General features: G+C 44.8%; 1 protein-coding gene across 2 annotated transcripts; it reads left to right on the plus strand.

Moving 5' to 3' along the window:
- The first annotated feature begins 22,359 nt into the window (after positions 1–22,359).
- On the plus strand, positions 22,360–25,513 carry LOC149500038 (uncharacterized). Of its 2 annotated transcripts, XR_016325339.1 has the most exons (3): positions 22,360–22,983; positions 24,045–25,243; positions 25,311–25,513. XR_016325339.1 is itself a non-coding variant. In XM_089738104.1 (2 exons), the coding sequence occupies exons 1-2, from the start codon at positions 22,765–22,767 to the stop codon at positions 24,228–24,230; spliced, it is 405 nt and encodes a 134-aa protein (XP_089594230.1). In that variant the 5' UTR covers positions 22,360–22,764; the 3' UTR covers positions 24,231–25,511. The 2 variants fall into 2 exon arrangements, 1 of the variants encoding a protein (XP_089594230.1); XM_089738104.1 differs by having other exon boundaries at positions 24,045–25,511.
- Positions 25,514–27,316: the final 1,803 nt, after the last annotated feature.

Raw genomic sequence — 27,316 nt, forward strand, 5'->3', positions numbered from 1 at the left:
AGGTAGCTGGAGGTGAGTCTTCCGCGGTCGCGGCCTACCCAGTCTGCGAGAACCGGGCAGATCGCCTCAACGGTACGGAGGCCGGCCGACGGGTCCGCCAAACGACGAGACCACGGCTCCAGCACGGACTGCCGAGATTGGAGCCCCCGCGCTCCGGCTGCACTTGCGCTAGGGCGCGCCGCCTCGTAGGAGACTGTGAGGTATCCTTGAATAACTCTGACTGCGATCGCGCGCTGCCGGCGTCACAGCGCGGCGACGTTCTCGTGGGTAAGGACGTGGCACCAGACGGGTGCTCCGTATAGTGCCATCGACCGCACGGGTACCATCACCCTGCCTATTTCTGCCGTGAAGCAGTGGTGTATTTCGGTTTGAAGGGTTGCAAATATACTGAGACCTTAGAACTTCTATCTCAAGGTGTGTGGTGCGTTTACGCTGTGGATGTCTATGGGTTCCAGTAACCACTTAACACATGGTGGGCTGTGAGCTCGTCCACACATTAAAACGAAGAGCGTAATCAAACGAAATTAGATACGAAGTTTAAAGGGCCGTTTAAAGTGGTTGATGTAAATGATGATGATGAAGAGCAAGCTTAAATTGTGGTGAAAACTCGAGTAAGGATAGTCTATCGGCCGTATTGTGTTCGACCGTACCAGTAGCTATTACGTAGTCGTAGCCCGGTAGAAATCGGTGTTTCTTGAGGCAACTCAAGTAGTCCGCGGGTGCGCGGTGCGCATTTGGCTCTGGCGGAGGTCGGGGTCTGTAAAGACCATCGTGTGTAGTCAGCGGGTGATGCACACGGGCGATCCACGCTGTGGATGCGCATCATGAGGGCAATTGCGATTGCTGGTCGGCTGGAGAGCCGTGGCGTTCGATATTTTTACTCGGAAGTTTTCTTTGATCTGAGTTCCTGTAAGCTATGCCTGATTTGTACAGAGTAAATTTGAAGTTTGATGAACGACTGTGGTACGTGCTCTGGCTGCTGAATAATGAACTTTGTATACCCTATTGTTTGATTTGGTTAAAATGGTATTAAAACAGTTTAAAGCTTTGACTTTAAATTTTCCGATAAGTCGTAAAGTGTAGTCAGGAGGGATCGAGCGGAACAAGTGTTCTCGTGGATGTTTTTGATTGTAGGTTAACCATCACACGAGGACGTGTACAGCCAGGAAGACCGTGTCGCAATCAACACGTGATTGCTGCAGCCAATACGAGATATGGGACGCAAGCGCCGTCTGTCGTCGCTCGATGGGTCAACTATTCACCGGCCGAGCGGAGCGACAAGCCGGTAGCTGTGTAATATCGAGTATTTTTGGTAAATGAGAACAATCTGGTGAGTCGTATTATTTTTATTTGGATTTTGGTGCCGAATGTTCTCTTGTCGAGAAATCTATATGCGATGGTTCTCATAAAAGGTCTGTTGATTAGAGTCACAGGGATGACTGTTGATTAGAGTCACAGGGATGACTGTTGATTAGAGTCACAGGGATGACTGTTGATTAGAGTCACAGGGATGACTGTTGATTAGAGTCACAGGGATGACTATCATTGAACAAAGTGTAGTCACAGGGATGACTATCATTGAACAAAGTGTAGTCACAGGGATGACTATCATTGAACAAAGTGTAGTCACAGGGATGACTATCATTGAACAAAGTGTAGTCACAGGGATGACTATCATTGAACAAAGTGTAGTCACAGGGATGACTATCATTGAACAAAGTGTAGTCACAGGGATGACTATCATTGAACAAAGTGTAGTCACAGGGATGACTATCATTGAACAAAGTGTAGTCACAGGGATGACTTAGTTACTGTGTACATTAATTGTACGGGGAGAACTTGCAGCAGTAGTAAATCACTTATTTTCGTTTGTGTAATCTTTCAATGTCGTTATAGAATTTGTGATGACACAAGACTTTTATTTTAGTAGAGTGGTCAGATATGGCCGAGCGTGAATGATACTGTGCGGTATTGGCTTTTGTTTCAGATTAACACACGAGGACGTGTGTAACACAGGATGGCCGTGTCGCATCCGGGTCAATAGTTCGGAATATCAACGATACACAAACGTCAAAGTGACAGAATGGCCGTGTCGTGGTTGACGACTTTTAGTAATATTAAGACGGTGGTTTTGATTATTATTTTAAATGATGAAATGTTGTTTTGATAAATATCACAAAATGAAGGGTAGACTCCGTAACGCCACAGTTATAAAATGGCGGTACGTGGACAGAGTCGTGGCATTCCGTGTCAGACAGTCGTTCAGTCCGTATCAGACGGTCCGTCCGTCTCAGTCAGTCAGTCAGTCGGTCTGTCGGTATGTGCAACGAAACTGTCGGTTTATCCTGTCATTGTGAAAGTTGTGTGTGTTGAGTTTCAATAATTATTATTGAAAGGTTTTGTTGACTGAACTGAGTTCAATCGAATACGAGTGATGACGAAACTACCGCTTAGCCATCCCTGGCCCCGCCGCCTACGACATATATATATGTATTATTGTGTATGGCTTAAAATTATCTGATAAATAAATGAATTATTATAATTGTTAATAAAAAAAAATTATCTTTGTATAATGTTATCAATTAGTAGATAATAGAAATATCAGCTTACCTCTTAGAGAAACAAGGTCAGAAACGGTGAAATTTTCTCTTAAATGATGATTATCATTAGTCGTTGCACTGCTCTGTAGAGATTCCCCGCCATGAGAAACCTCATAATGGACCGCTTAAATAAACTATTGAACAGAGGCCTCACTGAATCGAATGTCCCCAAACAAACTATTGAACAGAAGCATCACTGAATCACATGTCCTCAAACAAGCTATTGAACAGAGGCCTCACTGAATCACATGTCCCCAAACAAACTATTGAACAGAAGCATCACTGAATCAGATGTCCACAAACAAGCTATTGAACAGAGGCCTCACTGAATCACATGTCCCCAAACAAACTATTGAACAGAAGCATCACTGAATCAGATGTCCACAAACAAGCTATTGAACAGAGGCCTCACTGAATCACATGTCCACAAACAAACTATTGAACAGAGGTATCACTGAATCAGATGTCCCCAAACAAACTATTGAACAGAAGCATCACTGAATCAGATGTCCACAAACAAACTATTGAACAGAAGCATCACTAAATCAGATGTCCACAAACAAACTATTGAACAGTAGGCTTAGTGCGAGTTTCAAAAATTGAATCGAATGACTCGCATCGAGTGTACGCTCTTCACGGTGAAACGTGCTGAGCTCTGAGTGCGAGTTACTCGATTTGCAGGACGTTTATTCATCTTGAGAAGCAATCATTTTTTCTTTTATATTGGTAGCACGCAAGGTTTTTTTTAAGGCGTTTAATTGAAATGCCAAGCTTTCTAACGATATTTATAATTAGTCGGGTAATGGGTAATGTACCTGTGCTTAGTGCGAGTTTTTTTAATTACTCAGTCGATGTTAATGTTATGTTTAATTTGTGTGAGGTTGTATCAGTGTCACCTAGTGGTCAACTTATGAATCTCATTTTGTGGGAGAGAGAAGGTTTGTTTATGTTGCTGTCTCATGTATCGAATAGCTTTACCGAAGTAAGCCTCTCGATTATTGTATGTGCGAGTGCGAGTTGCAAATTAATGGATTTTGAGAGTATTTCTTCACTTTCGAGCAAGTTAAGTAGTCACTAAAAATTTTGCCGTGAAACCGTACAATATCAAGATTTTTTGGAGTTTACTCCTTTAGAATCGATTTACATATATAGGCCCGGGGTATGAAAATTATGGGGACCAAAATCGTACTAGCATGTCACACGAAATGCGTTATGCGCATGTCACACGAAATGCGCGCCGGGCTGCTGCGCCGGCAGTCCGCCACAAAGCCTCGTACTGATCGCGCGTTTCTCTCATTATTGTATTTTCATATATTTGTTAGTCGTTTGTTTTGTGTCTCGTTAATTTGTTAATAATCTGTAGTGTATCGTGTTGTCGTAATATAGAACTATTTCTCGTATTGTTTCGTTTAATTTTTTATATCCAGTAAACTCCAGTCGTGCGTCGGAGCGGACACACACACTTTTTTTATTTCTTTCGTTTTTAATAATAATGTTGTTTTTTAAGGTTTTATCTATTCTAATGGTTTATACACATATATTTTTTCGGTTAGAAAAAGAGTTTATAGACGTCTAGCTAGTTGTAAATACATATTAATTATTTGCTTTTTCATTTAATTTTTATTAAATCATTGCTTTTTTTAAAGAGTTGTTTGATGAGAGAGACAGTGAGATAGAGTATTCTTTATTGTACACAAAATGAATAAATATTGCGAAACAATATTAACAAAAAAAAAAGAGTACAATTCTTGGTCTTATCGCTAAGAGTGATCTCTTCCAGACAACCATAAGATGGGCAAGAATAATTTCAAAATGAATTGCACTCTGTACCTATCTATTGAAATATATATACACACACACACACACACACACACACACACACATACATACATATACATATTTACCCATTTATACGTACAGATATATATTTATAAATTAAATAGAAATTTGAACAATGTAATAATAATTTTGTTTCTTTACACATTTATAAAGAAGGATGGATGCTCGTAATCATTTTAGTATATTTGGGCCACCTAATGAAAATCATCAACACTATTACCGTAAATACAATCATTTTATAAACGTTCAACGGGTAAATGATTAAACCTATATAAAACATAATTTCTTTAATTAAAAAAAAGCTGAAATAATTACAATAATTGGCAAGCAGCTCAACATTTGCCCTTGTATATTATTAATAGGAATTTTATTAAGAATATTGACAATTTATGAGGATTTTGACAAGTACGGATTAGTTATGGATATAGTTACATATTGTAAATTAAATTAGTTTTATAAGTGCAATAAAAAATAATTTACATGATAAAATGATAAAGCCATACCTTTTTCCAATGTGACGATTAGAGGGTATCCTATTATTCTTTTCTATATTATTCTATCAGCTTATAAAATTAAACAGTCTTTTAGTCTAGAAAAGGACAAAGAACTCTTTCTGCCTTTTTCAAATAAAATGGCATGCCTTAAACTGTTTAAACCGAAAAACTAAAAAAATACAATTTTTGTATTACAATATTGAAGTTTACCAGAAAATAAGAATTTTGGGTTGAGCCACTTTAATTCGAAAGGTACAAAATAGTATTGAACACGTGACATTACCCGAATAATTTTGAAAGTATGTAGTTGGTTCCCATTAAAATACTGTTAAAATGCGTTGTATTTCATTTAGACGGTCTAATGCCAAAACACCACGTGCTACCAATATACGAGAAATAATATTATTGTTGCTCTCGGTGAATAAACGTCCTGCGAATCGAGTAGCATATCTCAACTCACACTCATAATTCTTCATTTTTCACCGTATAGAACGTAAACTCGATTTGATTTTGATTTATTCATTTACAATTGAACAACTAGGAAAAAAGATGAAAGACATTTTGGAGGGACCGCGAGGAGCTAAATTGTGTGAATTGTTTTATTTTGTCTATTTAATGTTTCTTAGTTAATGCGTACTTAATATTTCTTCGGGTATAAGTGTAATTTTGAGATCGTCCTGGCCTAAAGGTTAAGGCGTCCGGTGTATTCGTATCTTACGATGCACCGGTGTTCTAATCCCGCCGGCGGGTATCAATTTTTCTAATGAAATACGTACTTATCAAATGTTTACGATTGACTTTCACTTTAAAGGAATATCATCATGTAATAAAAATCAAACCTGCAAAATAAAATTTAAGTAATTACTGGTGGTAGGACGTCTTGTGAGTCCGCACAGGTAGGTATCACCACCCTGCCTATTTTTGCCGTGAAGCAGTAATGCGTTTCGGTTTGAAGGGTGGGACAATCGTTGTAACTATACTGAGACCTTAGAACTAATATCTCAAGTGTGCTTAGTGCGAGTTTTGTAACGTTCTCACTAGCGAGCCAGTTTGCTCAAATTTGTATGCAATTGGAACAGCGCCCCTAGCGGCAAACGTACTCGGTGTTATTTTGTGAGTGCGAGTTCATATTAACGTTGTGATCTCGTAACCGAGTAATTTTACCGAAATGAGTACTACGAATGACATTTGTGCGAGTGCGTGTTACAAATTAGTGGATTTTAACGTTTCGATCGAGTATTTCTTTAGTAGTTTTATTTTTCCAACTAGAGAGGCAAAAATATCATGCCATAGAACCTAATTTTTTTTTATGAAAAATGATAATATGGAGTGAAATGGATTTGATTAATTTGAAGCATTAATCAATTGGCATGGAATGAAATGAAATGAGATCAGATAATATGGGATAAAATATAATCTCTGCAAAATGCTGATTATATACTGAGATTTTTTTCAGTGGACCTTTTCGAAGACATCGAGAAGCTACGTCCAGCGGTTTTGTTTAATTTTTTTAAATTTTTGCACTTTCACAGATACTAAACAGTTAATAAACCCACGTTACTTTGTTATTGCACAGATGGGTGGACGAGCTCCCGGCCCACCTAATCTTAAGTGGTTACCGGAGCCCATAGACATCTACAACGCAAATGCCGCCTCCCACCTTGAGATATTAGTTCTAAGGTCTCAGTATAGTTACAACGGTTGTCCCACCCTTCAAACCGAAACGCATTACTGCTTCACGGCAAAAATAGGCAGGGTGGTGATACCTACCCGTGCGGACTCACAAGACGTCCTACCACCAGTAATTACAAAAATTAATTTTGCGGGTTTGATTTTTATTACATGATGCTATTCCTTTACAGTGAAAGTTAATCGTAAACATTTGATAAGTACATATTTCATTAGAAAAATTGATACCCGCCGGCGGGATTAGAACACCGGTGCATTGCAAGATACGAATACACCGGACGCCTTAACCTTTAAGCCAGGACGGTCTCAAAATTACACTTATACACGAAGAAATATTAAATACGCATTAACTAAGAAACATTAAATAGACAAAATAAAACAATTCACACAATTTAGCTCCTCGCGGTCCCTCCAAAATGTCTTTTCACCTTTTTTTCCTAGTTGTTCAATTGTAAATGAATAAATCAAAATCAAATCGAGTTTACGCTCTATACGGTGAAAAATGAAGAATTGTGAGTGTGAGTTGAGATATGCTACTCGCTTCGCAGGGCGTTTATTCACCGAGAGCAGCAATAATATTATTTCTCGTATATTGGTAGCACGTGATGTTTTGGCATTAGACCGTCTAAATGAAATACAACGCATTTTAACAGCATTTTAATGGGAACCAACTACTTTCAAAATTATTCGGGTAATGTCACGTGTTCAATACTATTTTGTACCTTTAGAATTAAAATGGCTCAACCCAAAATTCTTAGTTTCTGGTAAACTTCAATATTGTAATACAATAATTGTATTTTTTTAGTTTTTCGGTTTAAACACTTTAAGGCATGCCATTTTATTTGAAAAAGACAGAAAGAGTACTTTGTCCTTTTCTAGACTAAAAGAGACTGTTTAATTTTATAAGCTGATAGAATAATATAGAAAAGAATAATAGGATACCCTCTAATCGTCACATTGGAAAAAGGTATGGCTTTATCATTTTATCATTTAAATTATTTTTTATTGCACTTATAAAACTAATTTAATTTACAATATGTAACTACATATATCTATAACTAATCCGTACTTGTCAAATTCCTCATAAATTGTCAATATTCTTAATAAAATTCCTATTAATAATATACAAGTGCAAATGTTGAGCTGCTTGCCAGAAATTATATAATAGTGTTTTGTTTTTTTGTTGTTTCCTTGTAGGCTGCCTGTAATAATCTAAATCTGTGTGAAAGGCAATAAATGATTTTATTATTATCTACTAATGGTAGTCCAGTGGTCGAAATTTGACCATAATTTATTTAAATTTTAAGTTTGAACATTATTATAGTTCTATTGTCACCTTTCTATTATCATCATTTCTATAATAATCATTGCTCTATGTCGCCAAGGCTACATTATAGAAAAATAATATTAAAGACAAAAAATATTAATCTATTCTCAATTTGACCACAGATTGATAAATCAATAAACAAAAAAAGTATAAATGCATGTGTGTGTGTGTGTGTCAAATACATGGTAATGTGTGTAAGGTTTTTTTATTCATTTAGTTTATTTTTTTATTGTTTATGCACAATAAAAAAAAAAAAATTAGCAATCTGCACTACTTCTCTATATTCTCTATGAGTGTGGGAAATTTCGTACTTCTCCGTCCGCGCAATTTTCGTAAAAAGGAGTCCAACATTTTTGCTGCACGTATTACCTACTTAAAATGTAGGTTCTTAATAATAATACATAAGTGTTTTGAAATATAAAAAATATTAATCTATTCTCAATTTGACCACAGATTGATAAATCAATAAACAAAAAAAGTATAAATGCATGTGTGTGTGTGTGTGTCAAATACATGGTAATGTGTGTAAGGTTTTTTTATTCATTTAGTTTATTTTTTTATTGTTTATGCACAATAAAAAAAAAAAAATTAGCAATCTGCACTACTTCTCTATATTCTCTATGAGTGTGGGAAATTTCGTACTTCTCCGTCCGCGCAATTTTCGTAAAAAGGAGTCCAACATTTTTGCTGCACGTATTACCTACTTAAAATGTAGGTTCTTAATAATAATACATAAGTGTTTTGAAATATAAAAAATATTAATCTATTCTCAATTTGACCACAGATTGATAAATCAATAAACAAAAAAAGTATAAATGCATGTGTGTGTGTGTGTGTCAAATACATGGTAATGTGTGTAAGGTTTTTTTATTCATTTAGTTTATTTTTTTATTGTTTATGCACAATAAAAAAAAAAAATTAGCAATCTGCACTACTTCTCTATATTCTCTATGAGTGTGGGAAATTTCGTACTTCTCCGTCCGCGCAATTTTCGTAAAAAGGAGTCCAACATTTTTGCTGCACGTATTACCTACTTAAAATGTAGGTTCTTAATAATAATACATAAGTGTTTTGAAATATAAAACTAATCTTAAATTTTTTAGTTATACCACTTCCATTCTAAGGGTGCAATTTCGTAAACAAACTTTGCCGTAATGGCGTAACCTTTAAAATACACGAAAACTGCCCAGCATAAACATATTTTTTTAGTAACTTTAATAGAAGTATTAGAATTAGAAGTTTATTATAGAATTTATTTAATTGTAATTACATATTTAGACATACTTAACATAATTAATCTTGGAATAGGTAATTATTTCAGCTTTTTTTTATTAAAGAAATTATGTTTTACATAGGTTTAATCTTTTACCCGTTGAACGTTTATAAAATGATTGTATTTACGGTAATAGTGTTGATGATCTTCATTAGGTGGCCCAAATATACTAAAATTATTACGAGCATCCATCCTTATTTGTAAATGTGTAAAGAAGCAAAATTATTATTACATTGTTCAAATTTCTATATAATTTATAAATATAAATCTGTACGTATGTACCTGTAAATATGTATATTGCGCGCGTGTGTGTGTGCGCGTGTGTATGTGCGTGTGTGTATATATTTCTATAATAGATAGATACACAGTGTGCAATTCATTTCGAAATTATTCTTGCCCATCTAATGGTTGTCTGGAAGAGATCACTCTTAGCGATAAGACCAAGAAAAAATGTTTCACAATATTTATTCATTTTCTGTACAATAAAGAATACTCTTTCACTGGTGGTAGGACCTCTTGGGAGTCCACACGGGTAGGTACCACCACCCCGCCTATTTCCGCCGTGAAGCAATAATGCGTTTCGGTTCGAAGGGTGGGGTAGCCGTTGTAACTATACTGAGACCTTAGAACTTATATCTCGAGGTGGGTGGCGCATTTACGTTGTAGATGTCTATGGGCTCCAGTAACCACTTAACATCAGGTGGGCTGTGAGTTCGTCCATCCATCTAAGCAATAAAAAAAAAAACAACTCTATCTCGCTCTCTCTCTCTCATCAAACAACTCTTTAAAAAAAAGCAATGATTTAATAAGAATTAAATGAAAAAGCAAAGAATTAATATGTATTTACAACTAGCTAGACGTCTATAAAATTTTCTAACCGAAAAAATATATGTGTATAAACCATTAGAATAGATAAAACCTTAAAAAACAACATTATTATTAAAATCGAAAGAAAAAATCTTGATATTGTATTGGTTTCACGGCAAAATTTTTAGTGACTACTTAACTTGCTTGAAAGTGAAGAAATACTCTCAAAATCCATTAATTTGTAACTCGCACTCGCACATACAATAATCGAGAGGCTCACTTCGGTAAAGCTATTCGATACATGAGACAGCAACATAAACAAACCTTCTCTCTCCCACAAAATGAGATTCATAAGCTTACCACTAGGTGGCACTGATACAAACTCACACAAATTAAACATAACATTAACATCGACTGAGTAATTAAAAAAACTCGCACTAAGCACAGGTACATTACCCATTTCCCGACTAATTATAAATATCGTTAGAAAGCTTGGCATTTCAATTAAACGCCTTAAAAAAAAACTTGCGTGCTACCAATATAAAAGAAAAAATTATTGCTTCTAAAGATGAATAAACGTCCTGCAAATCGAGTAACTCGCACTCAGAGCTCCGCACGTTTCACCGTGAAGAGCGTACACTCGATGCGAGTCATTCGATTCGATTTTTGAAACTCGCACTAAGCCTAAAGGTGGGAGGTGGCATTGGCGTTGTAGATGTCTATGGGCTCCGGTAACCACTTAAGATTAGGTGGGCCGGGAGCTCGTCCACCCATCTATGCAATAAAAAATAACGTTGGTTTATTAACTGTTTAGTATCTGTGAAAGTGCGAAAATGTAAAAAAAATAAACAAAACCGCTGGACGTAGCTTCTCGAAGTCCGAAAAAGTCCACTGAAAAAAATCTCAGTAAATAATCAGCATTTTACTGAGATTATATTTTATCCCATATTATCTGATCTCATTTCATTTCATTCCATGCCAATTGATTAATGTTTCAAATTAATCAAATCCATTTCACTTCATATTATCATTTTTCATAAAAAAAGATTAGGCTCTATGGCATGATACTTTTGTCTCTCTAGTTGGAAAAATAAAACTACTAAAGAAATACTCGATCGAAACGTTAAAATCCACTAATTTGTAACACGCACTCGCATAAATGTCATTCGTGGTACTAATTTCGGTAAAATTACTCGGTTACGAGATCACAACGTTAATATGAACTCGCACTCACAAAATAACACCGGGTACGTTTGCCGCTAGGGGCGCTGTTCCAATTGCATACAAAATTGAGCAAACTGGCTCGCTATCGAGAACGTTACAAAACTCGCACTAAGCACACAGAAGCATCACTGAATCACATGTCCCCAAACAAACTATTGAACAGAAGCATCACTGAATCACATGTCGCCAAACAAGCTATAGGACAGAAACATCACTGAATCGCATGTCCCCAAGCAAGTTATTGGACAGAAGTATCACTGAATCACATGTCCCCAAACAAACAATCGGACAGAAGCATCACTGAATTGCATGTCACCAAAACAGGCTATTGGACAGAGGCATCACTGAATCACATGTCCCCAAACAAGCTATTGGACAGAAGCATCACTGAATCGCATGTCCCCAAGCAAGTTATTGGACAGAAGTATCACTGAATCACATGTCCCCAAACAAACAATTGGATAGAAGCATCACTGAATTGCATGTCCCCAAACAAACAATTGAACAAGAAGCATCACTGAATCACATGTCCCCAAACAAGCTATTGGACAGAAGCATCACTGAATCGCATGTCCCCAAGCAAGTTATTGGACAGAAGTATCACTGAATCACATGTCCCCAAACAAACAATTGGATAGAAGCATCACTGAATTGCATGTCCCCAAACAAACAATTGAACAGAAGCATCACTGAATCACATGTCCCCAAACAAGCTATTGGACAGAAGCATCACTGAATCGCATGTCCCCAAACAAGCTATTGGACAGAAGCATCACTGAATCGCATGTCACCAAAACAGGCTATTGGACAGAGGCATCACTGAATCACATGTCCCCAAACAAGCTATTGGACAGAAGCATCACTGAATCGCATGTCCCCAAGCAAGTTATTGGACAGAAGTATCACTGAATCACATGTCCCCAAACAAACAATTGGATAGAAGCATCACTGAATTGCATGTCCCCAAACAAACAATTGAACAAGAAGCATCACTGAATCACATGTCCCCAAACAAACAATTGGATAGAAGCATCACTGAATTGCATGTCCCCAAACAAACAATTGAACAGAAGCATCACTGAATCACATGTCCCCAAACAAGCTATTGGACAGAAGCATCACTGAATCGCATGTCCCCAAACAAGCTATTGGACCGAAACATCACCGAATTGTATGTACCCAAACAAACTATTGAACAGAAGCAGCACTGAATGATGATGGCCAAGGTTTTGAGTTTTGAATGCAGTATTATAGTCCTTGAAAAACATAAAACCTTGGTATACGACCATAAATGATGTAGTTATAAGCAATTTAGTACCGCTGCTGCGCTACTTGCGTTTACTGTGGAACAATTCATTAGTGAAGTACTGAGTAGACCAGTAGAAATATGGATGTCAAAACATCCACATCATAAATATAGGCATGTTATAAAAAAATGAGGGACGAAATAAAACAACAATTTTTTGGCAGTATTGGTTTCATAGATGCTCTTGGATAGGATATTTGAAATAAAATTTGAAAGGACAATGCCCAAAAGTGGGCCAACTTTATGTCTAAACTTTTTGTACTTGAAAAACTATGCCTTATTTTTTCATGTTGTTTAGTTTATGTATCAACATTTCTTTCACCCTGGCATTGTTTTACAAAAAAATAAATTACTTATTTGATAACACCCCAAAACTGAGTGCCATAGTTTTTAAATTCGCCAATAGGCAAAGGGCTTAGCCCATACAGCCTTATAGTAAACCTATATGCTGCCAAACGAAAGAGTTGTCTGTAACTTGAATAACAAATAAAAAAAAAATAGCTAATGGTTATAATTCACAGACTTTTTAGTTTATTTTTTTTCAATTCAATATTGTAATAATAATTATTACTTTATATAATCATTTTTAGATATTAATGATTCCATTAGTAAAAATCTCAATGGCCTACCATTACTCTATTCTTATTATATATGATCAGAGAGTTTTGGCAGCAACCCGAGTGAACTAAGTAAAAAGTGTAACCCGTAATTACATTCCCGATCCTCCGGAAATAATGGAAAGCAGTCGACGTCACCCCAAACACGTCATTTCGGATCCTCCCGATCCACTAACGGTGCTTTTAGGTACTTCAAGCACCGGTCACCGTTCGGGCTCGACGAGTACATTAACCCACAGACACAGCCCACTAAGTTCCTCGCCGGATCTTCTCAGTGGGTCGCGTTTCCGATCCGGTGGTAGATTCTGCGAAGCACTGCTCTTGCTAGGGTTCGTGTTAGCAACGTCACCAGGTTTGAGCCCCGTGAGCTCACCTACTAGTTAAGGCGACACTGATCTCAAGGCTATCTATCAGCTTAGGTAGGAAAAAAAAAGTAAGTGCATTACACATAAATAGGAATGAGCAGGAATTCCTATGAATAATTTAGTTTCTCTACAGACAGCATTAAAGCACCCTTTTGCATGTTTTTAATACGCTTTTATTAGCTTCAGACGTATGTTAGTATGTATGTAACGGAATCTTTGAACATGATTTTGACCCCCTTCAAAACGTCGGATTACCTCGAAGTTTGGCATACTTATTAAGGACCAATGGCACTTAAATATTAAAAAAAAAATAAAAAAACATGAAATTCAACTAAAATATGAAAAATAAATCATAGTTTAAAAAAACTAAAAAAAATCGCTTTTATGGAAAATCTAACTAAAAAATAGAAAATAAATATTAATAAATTTGAATTAAAAATAGTGTAAGAGAAAATGATTTGTAAAAAAAGCGTGGGGTGCATGGTATCAGTAGTTATAAATATTTTATGAACAGTTAAGAGTGAAAGGGTTATTTTGATATATCCTGAAAAGCACTCCACGCTTTTTTACAATAAAATCATTTTTTCTTACACTACTTTTAATTCAAATTTATTAAAATTCGTTCCATCGCTTTTTTAATTCAACGTTATTTGACTCAATATCATCGGCACGAACGCTAAAAGTATAGGAACTTATATTTGAGGGCTTGTCTGAGTCTGAGAAGCTTTTTTTTTTTTTTTTTCCACAGGAGAAAATCGCCGGATCCCCACCCGCGCGGCAGGTGGGGTATGTGGGAGTTGAACCTCACTAAAAACTCCTGCCGCTCACAACCGGCGCCCTACCTCGGACCGGGCCGGAGCCCAGTCGGGGCTATTGAAACGGCGGGACAGGGTTGACGCAGAGCACATTACATCCATCCCACCGTCCCACGGACGCCGGACCGGTGGCCGCCAGCGACACGACCACCGGTTCCCTCGTTCAGCGGGCCGAGAGCCCGCTTTGATGGCGCCGCGTTACACCTTCCCCCAGAGCGGTCGGGGGAACGCGGTCTACCATCACCCGGCTTCCTATTGCGGGTGAGCGTGCAGAGCACGCCACCCCACGTCTGGGTCCCTCCCCGCACAAAACGGGTGGGACCCCTAGCTCTTAGGGGGCCAGGTCACGGATACGACCCCGGTCCCGACCCCCTGCTCGGCGACGGCGGGTTTCTGCGTAGTGAGGAGAGCTTTCCCTCACTCGCCCCGCCGCCTCCTTCTGCGAGATGGTGCACTCGCAGAAGTCGAGCATAGCCTTCCATGACTCATCGCTGCCAAGCATCGACGCCACGACGCCAGGCAGCGACAAGTCAGGTCCTATCTTTGCGACCAGGACACGGCGCTGCACCTCCCAAGCGGGGCAGACAGCGAGCGTATGCTCCGCCGTGTCCAGGTCGTGTCCACAATGGTGACACCTCGTCGTCGGCTCAGCCCCTATCCGGCGCAGATACTTCCCGAAGCATCCGTGCCCGGTCAGCACCTGCACCAGACGAAAGGTGAGACGTCCTTCGCCACGATTCACCCAGTCATCAAAGACCGGGTAAACCGCCTCGACGGTCCGTAGCCCCCACGTGGGGTTGGCCAATCGCCTCGACCACGACTCGAGCACGGACCGCCGAGAATGGGCCTTCCGCGCCCGCAGCTCACCTTCGGGGAGACGCGCCACGCCCCGAGCACGAAGCTCGCTGCGCCACCGATAGTCGGCAGCGAGCGACTCCGCCTCCAGCTCCCATGGCGGCGTCCCCGCCAAAACACACGCCGCCTCGAAGGAGACGGTGCGATATCCGCGAATGACCCTGATGGCAACGGTGCGCTGCGGCCGGCGCAGGAACCGAGCCATAGTGGCCCGGTTGCGCGGCTCAGCCCACACAGGTGCACCGTACAGGGCCATCGATCGCACCACCCCCGCGTAGAGGCGGCGCACAACCTGATCCGGTCCCCCAATATTCGGGAGCAGCCGGCTCAAAGAACCGGCCGTCCCCATCAATCGGGGGACCAGCTCCGCAAAGTGAGCACGAAAAGCCCACCGGCTGTCCAACACGAGGCCGAGGTACTTCAACTGCACCCCGACCCCTATCCGGACGCCTCCAACCACGATGTGGGTGTCAACTGGTGGCGCCCTCCGCGGCCCGTGAAACCACAGAGCCTCGGATTTACTGAGCGCCACGTCGAGACCCAGCCTCCTTATCCTTCCGACGACGAGGGCCACTCCCGCTGTGGCGAGACGGGCAGAGTCCCTAAAATCATCCCCCCGGGCCACGACCAACGTGTCGTCCGCGTAACAAATAACGCGGAGGCCCGGGAGGAGGGCGCCCCTCAGCACCCAGTCGTACCCGATATTCCACAAGAGGGGGCCGAGAACCGACCCCTGCGGAACACCACGCACGACCGGAAAACGATGAAGGGTCCCACCGTACCCGGTACATACGACCGACCTGGCCCCCAAATAGGACCCAACCAGCCGGCGGAGGTAGAGGGGCACTCCATGCCTCTCCAGTGCCCCCCCTATCACGGTCCAGGGCAGAGTGTTAAATGCGTTGGCGATGTCAAGAGACACCGCCAGCGCCACCCCACCCCGAGAAACGGCCTCGTCCGAGAGGGACCGCACGCGAAGAATTGCATCCACGGTCGAACGGCCCTCCCGGAAGCCGTACTGCTCCGCCGACAGGTCAGGCCCCACCCCGACCAGGTGCCGAACGATGCGGGCAGCCAGAATACGTTCCAGCAATTTTCCCGCCTCGTCCAGCAGCACGATAGGACGATACCCGGCGGCTGTATCCACCGGGCGCCCCTCCTTCCTCAACAACACAAGTCTACCCGTCCGCCAGAGCGACGGAAACCGTCCCGACTCCAAGCAGCCATTATATAGCTCAAGGAGCCGGTCCCCCAGGGCACCGAGGGCCAAGGCCAATACCCGGCCGTGGACTCCGTCCGGGCCGGGGGCCGTGTCTTTCGCAGTCATCTTGACAACCGCCACCCGGAGCTCTGCCTCGGTAATACGGGGCACCTCAGCAGGAGCTTGGCCGTCGACGGTGTCAGACGGCCCGCCCATAGCGGGAGGGACAAAACCCTCCCGCTCCTGCGGGAACAACGCCGAAACGATGTCCCGCAGCTGCTGGGGCTGGAGACGCTCAGTCATAGAGGGGGCCCACGGGCGCAACTTGCCGCGTACCAATTTGTATGGGCTCCCCCACGGATCCGCTTCGAGCGCCTCCAAGAGTCTCTCCATGTTCTGCTCCTTGGCCCGCCTGATGGCCAGCCGCAGGGCGTCCTTCGCAGCGCGATATTCGCGGTGCAGCCGAGCTTCCTCCTCCGCGAACGCGACGGGCTCGTCGCGCCGCAGGCGGCGGCGACGGCGGTGTCTAGTGCACCGGCGGCTCGCCCGAATGGAGACCGCAGGGGCGACCACCAGGGCGACTGTCGCCGTCCAGAGTGCCGAGAGCCGACCCGGGGCATCGAGGCATCACATATGCGGTGCATCGCGCCCCGGAACCATTCGGCCTCGGTTTCCACATCGACAGGTTGTGGGCGCTTGGGCGCCCACGCCGCCACCATAGAGGCCTCCACCAGGAGCTCCCTGTTCAGGAGCTTCAGTGCCCACCTAGGGAATGACCGGGATGCACTCTGCGGGGGGTCAACCCCGCGGGCACCTGCAGCCGGCGTCGGCGCAGGGGCAGAAAGATCGTACCGGATATACCGGTGATCGGACAACGATTCCGCCCCCACCACCACTCTCCAGCCGAGGATGCGCCGTGCGACGGGCGAGCTCGCGAACGTCAAGTCCACGATAGACTCGCCCGTCCACCGCACGCAAGTCGCGATCGAGCCCCTATTAACGATACAGAGACCGACCGCGACCGCCCACTCCTCCAGCAGCCTACCACGAGCGTCCGTGAATGGGGAACCCCAAGCGACAGACTTCGCATTGAAGTCCCCCGCCAGTATCACTGAACGGGGAGCGAGGTGACGAGCGATCACCTCTAGCCCGTCCAGGAACCGCTCGAACTCGACGGTAGGCCGATTCGGAGAAAAGTACACCCCGATCACGACGATATTTTCTAACTGTACCGCGACGATCCCGGGGCCCCTGGTCACCATCGCCAGGGGGGACCATCGCGGTTCTTCTGATATGTATGGCCGCCAAGCCATCAACGTCCCCAAACCAACAGTCATCCGCTGGGGGAACGAAGTATGGCTCGGCGACCACAGCCACGTCAATTGACCACTCCGCCATGGTCTGGAGCAACATGTCCTGAGCCCCAGCGGAGTGGTTCAAGTTTCCCTGCAGGAAGCGATAGGTGTGATCCATTAAGACTGAACCACATCCATCGCTCCCTCCCCTACTCCATTGCCCCCGCTATCGGGCGCGAACGCCTCAGCGGGGGACAAAGTGCCGGCCGGTGCTCCCCCGGCCAACCGCTTCTTTTGACGCCGCTTAGCTTGGCGGCGCCGATTTCGTTCTGCATTCTTGCTGGCCGGAGGGCAGGCCTTGCCCCCGGCCCGGTGGTCAGCCTTGCGCCCGGCCGCCGCACATAATAAGCAATGCGGCGCAGCCGAGCACACGGCCGCCTTGTGTCCCGGCTGACCACAGCGAAAGCACAATCCGCTGCGGTCAACCGCACTCGCGCATTTAGCGAGGCAGTGCCCAGTGCTGAAGCATCTGAGGCACCGCCAGGCGCGTGGTTCGAGAAGGCGCACGCGGGCCGCTATCCAGCCCACGCGCAACCTGCCCGGTTCCCCCGACGGTCTCCCGGGCGGAGGAGCAGCCAAGGAGGTGGCCGCCTCTACCGGGCAACGCACCCAAACAGAGCCAGCCCCGGTATAACCGAGGCGCAGCTCGCCTACAGTTATATTCTCCAGGGCGCAGTTGCCCCGGGCGGCAATAGCCGCCGCCACCTCATCCTTAGTGGTGCAGTCGTCCAGGCCGGTCACTCTCAATTCAGCCATTTTGACCGGCCTGTGCACTCGAACCTCCTCCTCAGGCAGAACCGTACGGAGCTTCGCCACCAGACGCTCCGCGATGCCGGAACTATCGGCACCGGGACACTCTAGTAGCTTGGCCCCATTGGCCGTCAGCCTACAGCGGAGGCCCTCCCCCGCCCCGATCTCGTCTAGATCAATAGCCGCGCGCGCCCGGGAGACTACATCTCCGTATGACACGCCCTTGGCCTCGGCGGCCGGCAGCAGCGTTAAGACCACTGCCGCCGAACGAGGCGCGCGCGACGACTTCTTCTTCGTCTTCTTTTTCTTGGCGGCCACAGGGGCTCGACCCTGTTGGGGAGCAGCCTGAGACGCCGCAGTGGCCGGTGCTCCACCCACTTGGGGAGCTGTCGGTACGGCCCTCTTGGCACCCCGCCGGGCCACCACATTCCTCCCCTCGTCCATGTTAGACGGGGGCGGGGGCAGCGGACGGGGTTGAGGCGCTTGCGATGTGCACTTCGCGTTAGCGCCGCCCCCCCGCTTGGCTCTGTCTCGCCCCGGGCCCGCCCTAGTGGCTGGAGCCTGTACGGGGGTGGAGCGGGTCACTGCATCACCCGACACCGCGGCATGTGTAGACGCAGGCCGTTCAGCGTCACTAGCGACAATACGTTTCGCTTCGAGAGCCGCCAGCCCGCCACCCAGCCTTTCCATTACAGCCTGGACGGTGCGATCGATAATCTCGTCCAGGCTGTAGCAATTCAGTTCCGGCAGGCCCACGATCCGTGGCCCCACGGATCCCTGCTGCCGCTCGACGGCCGTCGCCCCCCTAGACCGCGGCGACGGGAGACGCGAACGCCGCTGTACCGCGCGCGATGGTGGCAGCACGGGCCACGGGTCGCCAGCCGCCGCTGAGGGACAGGGACCCCGAGGGACCCCGGAGACCAGCGGCGACACCGCCGGCACAGATGCCGGAGGAGTCCGCGACCCAGCGGCACGCGGCAACGCGGGCGACGACCTCGTGGCGGCTACCCGCTTGGTAGCAGCAACCCTGCCATCGGGCCGCTGCTGCGCCTGTAGCTGTGCTCGGAGCCTCGAATTCTCCGCCATCAGCTGCACCACCTGGTCATTGGCGGAAGCAACCGAAGGCAGAACCTTCGAGACTCGCGAGACGACTTCCCGCAGCCTGCGGCCAGCAGCTTTGGTTTTGGCACTGGTCGCCGCATACGACTTGACGGTCTTCATGGCCCTGCCTATGACCAAGGCAGGGTCCCGAAGACCGCCCTCCTCCTCTTCTGTCGTCCGCCCGTCCAGCGAGGCGACAGACATCGACGCCGATGACGGCGCCGGTGACGGTGCGCCCCTCCCCCGAGCGGGTCTCCCTTTAGGGGGCGGCATCTCCTCCGCGGCAGAGGCCGAATCGGAGACTACCACCACTTTCTCCGGTGGGGCATCCGTGTCAGAGGACGACGTTTGCCCCTCTCCTTCGCGGGAAGAAAGTCCCCTCGACTTTCTCTTCCGCCTAATTTTCCCTTTCGGGCCAGCCGCCTCACAGTCGCTGACGAGCGCAGAGCGCGTCGAGCCAGCGCTGGCACACCTCGGTTCGACGGGTTTTCCGCTGCCCGTCGCACAGCCCCCTTCATCGTGGCATGCTTTGCCCCCCCCAGAATACGTGGGGCAGCATGCTCCCACCGAGGTGGAAGCACGGAGGGATTCTCCACCTAGAGTGGTACCCTCCTGGGGTAATTTTTTCGTTAAGTCTGCCATCATTTATTTATTCCTTTATTATTTAACCAGGGGTCGGTCCCCTGGGACGGCCCTCACGACTGGACACCCTCCAGCCACTCATCCCATCACCGGGCACGTCACAGGCTTAGGATTAGGGCATTTTTTATAGAGGTTTGCATCCTCGCGGCCCCTACTAGGCAGCGGCCCCCGCCCCCCACCAAGTGGGGATTACGGTATGGGACAACCCTTGGGACTAGACTCCCTCCAGCCATTCATCCCATCGTCAGGTGTCAAAAACTTGGGATTGGGGCATTTTTTATAGAGGTTCGCATCCTCACGGCTCCTGCTAGGCAGCAGCCCCCGTCCCCTACTCGGTAGGGATTGCGGTGTGCTTCTTCGAAGCCACCGGTAAACCGGTACCCCCCTTTGGGGGGCCTTCCCCTGTAGCCGCCAAGAGGCAGCCGGGGACATGGCAACCAGCGACCGGAAGGGAGTGCCCTCCGGTTCACTTCTCATCCACGTGGGGTCTACCATTACTGACAGACCCACACGTCTGACCACGGTGTGGCCACGCCGGCGTACCGGTACCCTCCTCTGGAGGGCCTTCCCCTTTAGCAGCCAAAGAGCTGCCGGGGACATGGCCTAGCATTCAAGAGGGCTCCAGAAGGGAGCCATCTCCCGCTTCACGCACCCTTTGTCCAGCAAAGGTGGGAAAACGGGAACACGGTGTGCAGTCCTCTTTGTTCGCGGCACCCCTGTGCAGACAACGCTGCTCCACGGTATCGGGGTGCACGCTTAAGCCCCACCGCCGCGACAAGGCGAGACCACGTTCGGTGGGGAAGTCTGAGAAGCTTGAATCTAATTCAGTATTGCTAAAGCTTGGATTTCGTTTTGCTGTGATGTGCTTCCATTGGGAAAGTGTATTTACTACTCGTAGGTTAGTTAGGCTTAGTTTTCGATTTTTATTTTTTTTTATTTGGAGGAAAATTATTTATTTAGAGTATTTTTCATCGTGTTTGTGCATTTTGGCACTAAACAATATTTATACGACATTGTTATAATATTATACGCAACATTACCATTACCAAACGTAAACAAGGGCGCGCGGTGGCGCAGCTACGGTCGACTAAGGGCCTGGCCACAGCTACCGGCGGTGCGTTTTGTGGTGCGTTGCGAGGCGCGGTGAGCGGTGTGATTTGCGGTGATATGCCTTAGCTAAACTATTAGCGACGGCGGCCATAGATTATACACTTAAACGGCGGCGGCGTCAGAGGTGCACGTATTTAGAAAGCCCTATCAAATGTCCCTATCAAAAGTGGTACGATTTTACCTTGAATTAAGTGCGTTCGTTGGCTGAAGATATTATTCAATCAAGAATAGGAGCGCAACCAGTTAGAAAAGCAGAGAACTTGGCGAATTTCACACTTTTTATTAGGAATATAAGAACTATCCCGATAAGTAGATTATTAATAGAAAATAGGTTCAACCTTCACAGAAATTACCAGGTTCAAATCTCAATTTACCATACGTGTTAATTGGCGATGAAGCCTATCCTCTTAAAAATTATTTGATGCGCCCATATCCACCGGGTGGTTGAAATGCGGAATAAATCATTTTCGACAAAAGATTATCCCGGGCAAGAGTCACAATTCAGTACGCGTTTGGTATTCTAACTAATACATTTCGTATTTTTACGAAAAGCTTAAAGGCAAACAAAAAGCACGCGACGTTGATTATAAAGGCGTGCCTGTTACACAATATTATAAGAGAAAGAGATTGAGACAGAGATGCAGATTTTCAGCAGTTTATTTCCCAGTTTGTAGACTCGAATATTCACAATATCGTACGCAGATCAAGACGGAATAATCGAAGAAATATAGTCGAAGAATTATAGTCGAATTTCGACTACTGCGAGACCACTAGTAATAATTAATCAACTACATTTTTTTCAGGGTGGACACTACCCACTTAGTTAAAAACTCTGTCAAAGTAGGAATTGTAAAAGTTTAGTATCAAACCAGCATCTAGAAGGCTTTTCACGTCATTCTTTTTTCTTTCTGACAAATCTAACTTTTGTTTATACAGCTGCTGCAGTTCTAGAGTCCTCTGGTTCCTTGCACTGACTCTTTTGCAGTGCAGTAAACCAGGACATGAGACTGTGAATTGTCGCTGAAATTTTAGAATCTACTAGATTCAATACCAATAACACTATACGTTCGATGACTTCGGGCTCCAGCAAGCAAGCAAACAAGAAAGCAAGCAAGTTTCCGTGGGGAAGAAAAATTGACACATCTGAAGTCGTCGTGACCTGTAAGATAAGACGTCCGGTGCGTTCGTGTCTGGCGATGCGGCGGTGTTCGGGTTTCGCTGGCGGATGCAGGTTTTTCCGGTGAAGTGCGTGCTTGTGCGTGCTTGACAAGTGTTCGCGGTTGGCTTCCTCAGTGTGGGAGTAACATCGTGTAGGAGAGGTGGAACCCGTAAAATTTTAGTTTGCGTGGTGGCTGGTAAGATTTGTTGCGGTAAGAAGTTTGCATGGTGGTAAAATGTCTTGTGAGTCTGCACAGGTAGCCGGAGGTGAGACTTCCGCGGTCGCGGCCCACCCAGTTCGCGAGAACCGGGCAGATCGCCTCGACGGTACGGAGGCCGGCCGACGGGTCCGCCAAACGACGAGACCACGCCTCCAGCACGGACTGCCGAGATTGGAGCCTCCGCGCTCCGGCTGCACTTGCGCTAGGGCGCGCCGCCTCGTAGGAGACTGTGAGGTATCCTTGAATAACTCTGACTGCGATCGCGCGCTGCCGGCGTCGCAGCGCGGCGACGTCTCGTGGATAAGGACGTGGCACCAGACGGGTGCTTCGTATAGTGCCATCGACCACACGGGTACCATCACCCTGCCTATTTCTGCCGTGAAGCAGTGGTGTGTTTCGGTTCAAATGGTGGGGCAGCGGTTGTAACTATGCTGAGACCTTAGAACTTCTATCTCAAGGTGTGTGGCGCGTTTACGTTGTGGATGTCTATGGGTTCCAGTAATCACTTAACACCAGGTGGGCTGTGAGCTCGTCCACACATTAAAACGAAAAGCGTAATCAAACGAAATTAGATCCGAAGTTTAAAGGGTCGTTTAAAGTAGTTGAAGTATTGGATGGTGACCGTTACACATTGAAAGCTTTAAATTCAAAACGTACTTACAAATACCCACACGATAGGCTAAGAAAAATGCCAGCAGGTCACATACCAGTCGAGGTTGATGTAAATGATGATGATGAAGAGCAAGCTTAAATTGTGGTGAAAACTCTAGTAAGGATAGTCTATCGGCCGTATTGTGTTCGACCGTACCAGTAGCTATTACGTAGTCGTAGCCCGGTAGAAATCGGTGTCTCTTGAGGCAACTCAAGTAGTCCGTGGGTGCGCGGTGCGCGTTTGGCTCTGGCGGAGGTCGGGGTCTGTAAAGACCATCGTGTGTAGTCAGCGGGTGATGCACACGGGCGATCCACGCTGTGGATGCGCATCATGAGGGCAATTGCGATTGCTGGTCGGCTGGAGGGCCGTGGCGTTAGATATTTTTACTCGGAAGTTTTCTTTGATCTGAGTTCCTGTAAGCTATGCCTGATTTGTACAGAGTAAATTTGAAGTTTGATAAACGACTGTGGTACGTGCTCTGGCTGCTGAATAGTGAACTTTGTATACCCTATTATTTGATTTGGTTAAAATGGTATTAAAACAGTTTAAAGCTTTGATGACTTAAAATTTTCCGATAAGTCGTAAAGTGTAGTCAGGAGTGATCGAGCGGAACAAGTGTTCTCGTGGATGTTTTTGATTGTAGGTTAACCATCACACGAGGACGTGTACAGTTAGGAAGGCCGTGTCGCAATCAACACGTGATTGCTGCAGCCAATACGAGATATGGAACGCAAGCGCCGTCTGTCGGCGCTCGATGGGTCAACTATTCACCGGCCGAGCGGAGCGACGTGCCGGTAGCTGCGTAATATCGGGCAATTTTGGTAAATAAGAACAATCTGGTGAGTCGTATTATTTTTATTTGGATTCGGGTGCCGAATGCTCTCTTGTCAAGAAATCTATTAGTAGTAGCTTCATAATTCAGCAATTTTATACGATGGTTCTCATAAAAGGTTTCTGTTGTTTTGACTCAAAACTGTACGGAACAAATCCTATGCGATGGTTTATAGCTTACCTATTGTATGTCATGTACTACCCGATAGTTGTTTTAATCGGTTTAGTGAGATTGAGCATTCAACGAAATAAGCACTTAAATCTAGTGTATCCTTATTCGAAGCCCACACTTGCGTTATTGATGACCAAGCTCGCGATGAGCTCATGGAACTGTTCTTGACAAGAAGTGCTAGAAGCCGTACATCTTTTTTAAATTGTTCTACCATAAGAATAACAGAGGCGAGCCCCTTCGAATTCTTAATAGTTCGCGTGCCATATCCCTAAAGGTTTTTACTTAAAATGATACTGAAAGTAAGAGATTAACTTTGACGAGACCAGAACATTGGAAAGTTAGTAAAATTTGATGTTGAATTTTGTTGAAATGAAGATAGATGGCTTTAACTGGTAATAGAACCTATGATTACATAAGGTTGCCTCTAAGTAGTGCTACTGACGAGACTGATCAGTGAGGTGAGAGTATCTCCATCGATTGGTACAGCGGAGACCTGGGTCTCAATGGAGACTATGGTTGTGTTGGTCTACTAATGACCTTGACTCTATATTGTGAAGTGATGTGTATTGGTTTTATCATTTGTTTTAATGATAATGTGGGTGGCAATGTCACTAGCTGCGCCGGCAGCCAGGCCATGAGCGTTCTATACGATTTTGTTGACACTAGTGATGTAGAAGATGTAGGATCAAATGACCACGATACAACTGACTGATTAAAGTAAGGATTTTGTTGTCCTATTTTGTGTGATTAGTAAAGAACAGTATTCAGTGTTATTTATGACTGGTAATTGAACACCTCGCTCGATTTAGGTGATGTGTTCGTTTTATTGCCGGATGGAGGCATTGCGATGTGTTTTATGGTTAAAGTGGGTACTGGATGGAAGTTCCACTTGCGTGCCGGATGGAGGCATTAGTGTTTTGTGTTGAAGTTGGGTACCGGATGGAGGTCCCACTTATTTGCCGGATGGAGGCAATAAGTAGTCAAGAGCTACTCGATGGAGGTGGCATTTGAATTGGGTTATCGTCACTCGATATAGGTGGCATGAGTTACTCTCACTAGATGGAAGTAATTGTAACGATAGTTTGTGATTGATACTGAATAGTGATGAAATACTACTCAGATTACTTAGTTTTGTAATGACTCTAGTTTCTAATGCTTATTGAGCATTAATGACATTTTTCACTTGTATAGTGTGTCGCTAATAATTGGGTAATTAAATTATCTACTCACACAGGTTAAAGATCTTGTTGAAAGCTAACGTTATGGTTTGTAATGAAACTAATCCCAATCCTCAATCGTGAATGTATCAGGATTGGCCGAGACGAAACCTGTTTGATATTGCAAAAGGTTGTTTTCCTTGCAGGAGCGTCACACAGGGACGTGTGACATGTCAGAATGGCCGTGTCGTGGATAACGACTTTTAGTTGTCGTGGATAACGACTTTTAGTAATATTAAGACGGTGGTTTTGATTATTATTTTAAATGATGAAATGTTGTTTTGATAAATATCACAAAATGAAGGGTAGACTACGTAACGCCACAATATAAAATGGCGATACGTGGACAGAGTCGTGGCATTCGTGTCAGACAGTGATTCCGTCCGTCTCAGCAGTGAGTCTCTGACAGTCAGACAGTCAGTCAGTCAGTCAGTCAGTCAGTCAGTCAGTCAGTCGGTCGGTCGGTCTGTCGGTATGTGCAACGAAACTGTCGGTTTATCCTGTCATTGTGAAAGTTGTGTGTGTTGAGTTTCAATAATTATTATTGAAAAGTTTTATTGACTAAACTGAGTTCAATCGAATACGAGTGATGACGAAAGCTACCGCTCAGCCATCCCTGACGTGTGCCGACATATATATATAGAAGATATAAGATAACTTTACAAGTTCATTTTCAACACTTATGTTCAGTCTAGAAATGGGCAGTTGTTTGATGTCAACGAAATCGTTATAAGCCATTTCGTTCACTATGTGCCACGTTTTTTTGCACTTCCGATGGCGGACACGTACTGGGAAGGCACATAAGTGGCTCCAGATCAAAGTATTATTTTTATTTGTTTCTCAATCTTTGAATATCATTGTTGTATTGTAGTCGTCGTGGCCTAAAGGATAAGACGTCCGGTGCGTTCGTGTTGAGCGATGCGCCGATGTTCGAATCCCAGGCGGGTACCAATTTTTCTAATTAAATACATACTCAACAAATGTTTACGATTGACTTCCACGGTGAAGGAATAACATCGTGTAATAAAAATCAAACCCGCAAAATTATAATTTGCGAAATTACTGGTGGTAGGACCTCTTGTGAATCCGCACGGGTAGGTACCACCGCCTTACCTATTTCTGCCGTGAAGCAGTAATGCGTTTCGATCTGAAGGGTAGGGCAGCCGTTGTAACTATACTGAGACCTTAGAACTCATATCTCAAGGTGGGGGGGCGGCAATTATGTACGTTGTAGATGTCTATGGGCTCCAGTAACCACTTAACACCAGGTAGCTGTGAGCTCGTTCACCAGTATGAGCAAAAAAAAAAATCATCTCCGTCGTCAGATTACAAACTAGTGTGTTATAGATGTTACTTTTAAGTTAAGTACTGCATAGATGTACCGACAATAACTGATTTTTCTGCTGGCCGCACCAGTTATTTGGATACAAAGCTACATTTAAGTCTTCGTCAGTTAAAGAAGATTTCATTTGCAAGTATTTCAAGACTCAGCTGGCTATTTCATTTGCTCCACGGCTATCTTGCGATTCGTCCCAGAAAAAACATTCAGTATTATCTCCTGCAACGTCGGAGATAGTAAAATTCAAACAATTTATCTTTGACTTGCAGAAGACAGAAAACAAAATCCTAATTAAAGTTATTAAATATATGGTATTAGTAACTATAAATATTTTATGAACAGATATGAGTACAAGT

Source organism: Bombyx mandarina, chromosome 24 (genome assembly GCF_030267445.1).
Source record: "Bombyx mandarina strain Sakado chromosome 24, ASM3026744v2".
Classification (NCBI taxonomy): domain Eukaryota; kingdom Metazoa; phylum Arthropoda; class Insecta; order Lepidoptera; family Bombycidae; genus Bombyx; species Bombyx mandarina.

Coding starts and splice junctions, on each gene's coding strand:
- LOC149500038 (XM_089738104.1), top strand. CDS start 22,765: ATGTCTTGTGAGTCTGCACAGGTAGCCGGAGGTGAGACTTCCGCGGTC. Junction 22,984..24,044: donor GCCTCGTAGGAGACTGTGAG/GTATCCTTGAAT, acceptor TTTTGATTGTAG/GTTAACCATCACACGAGGAC.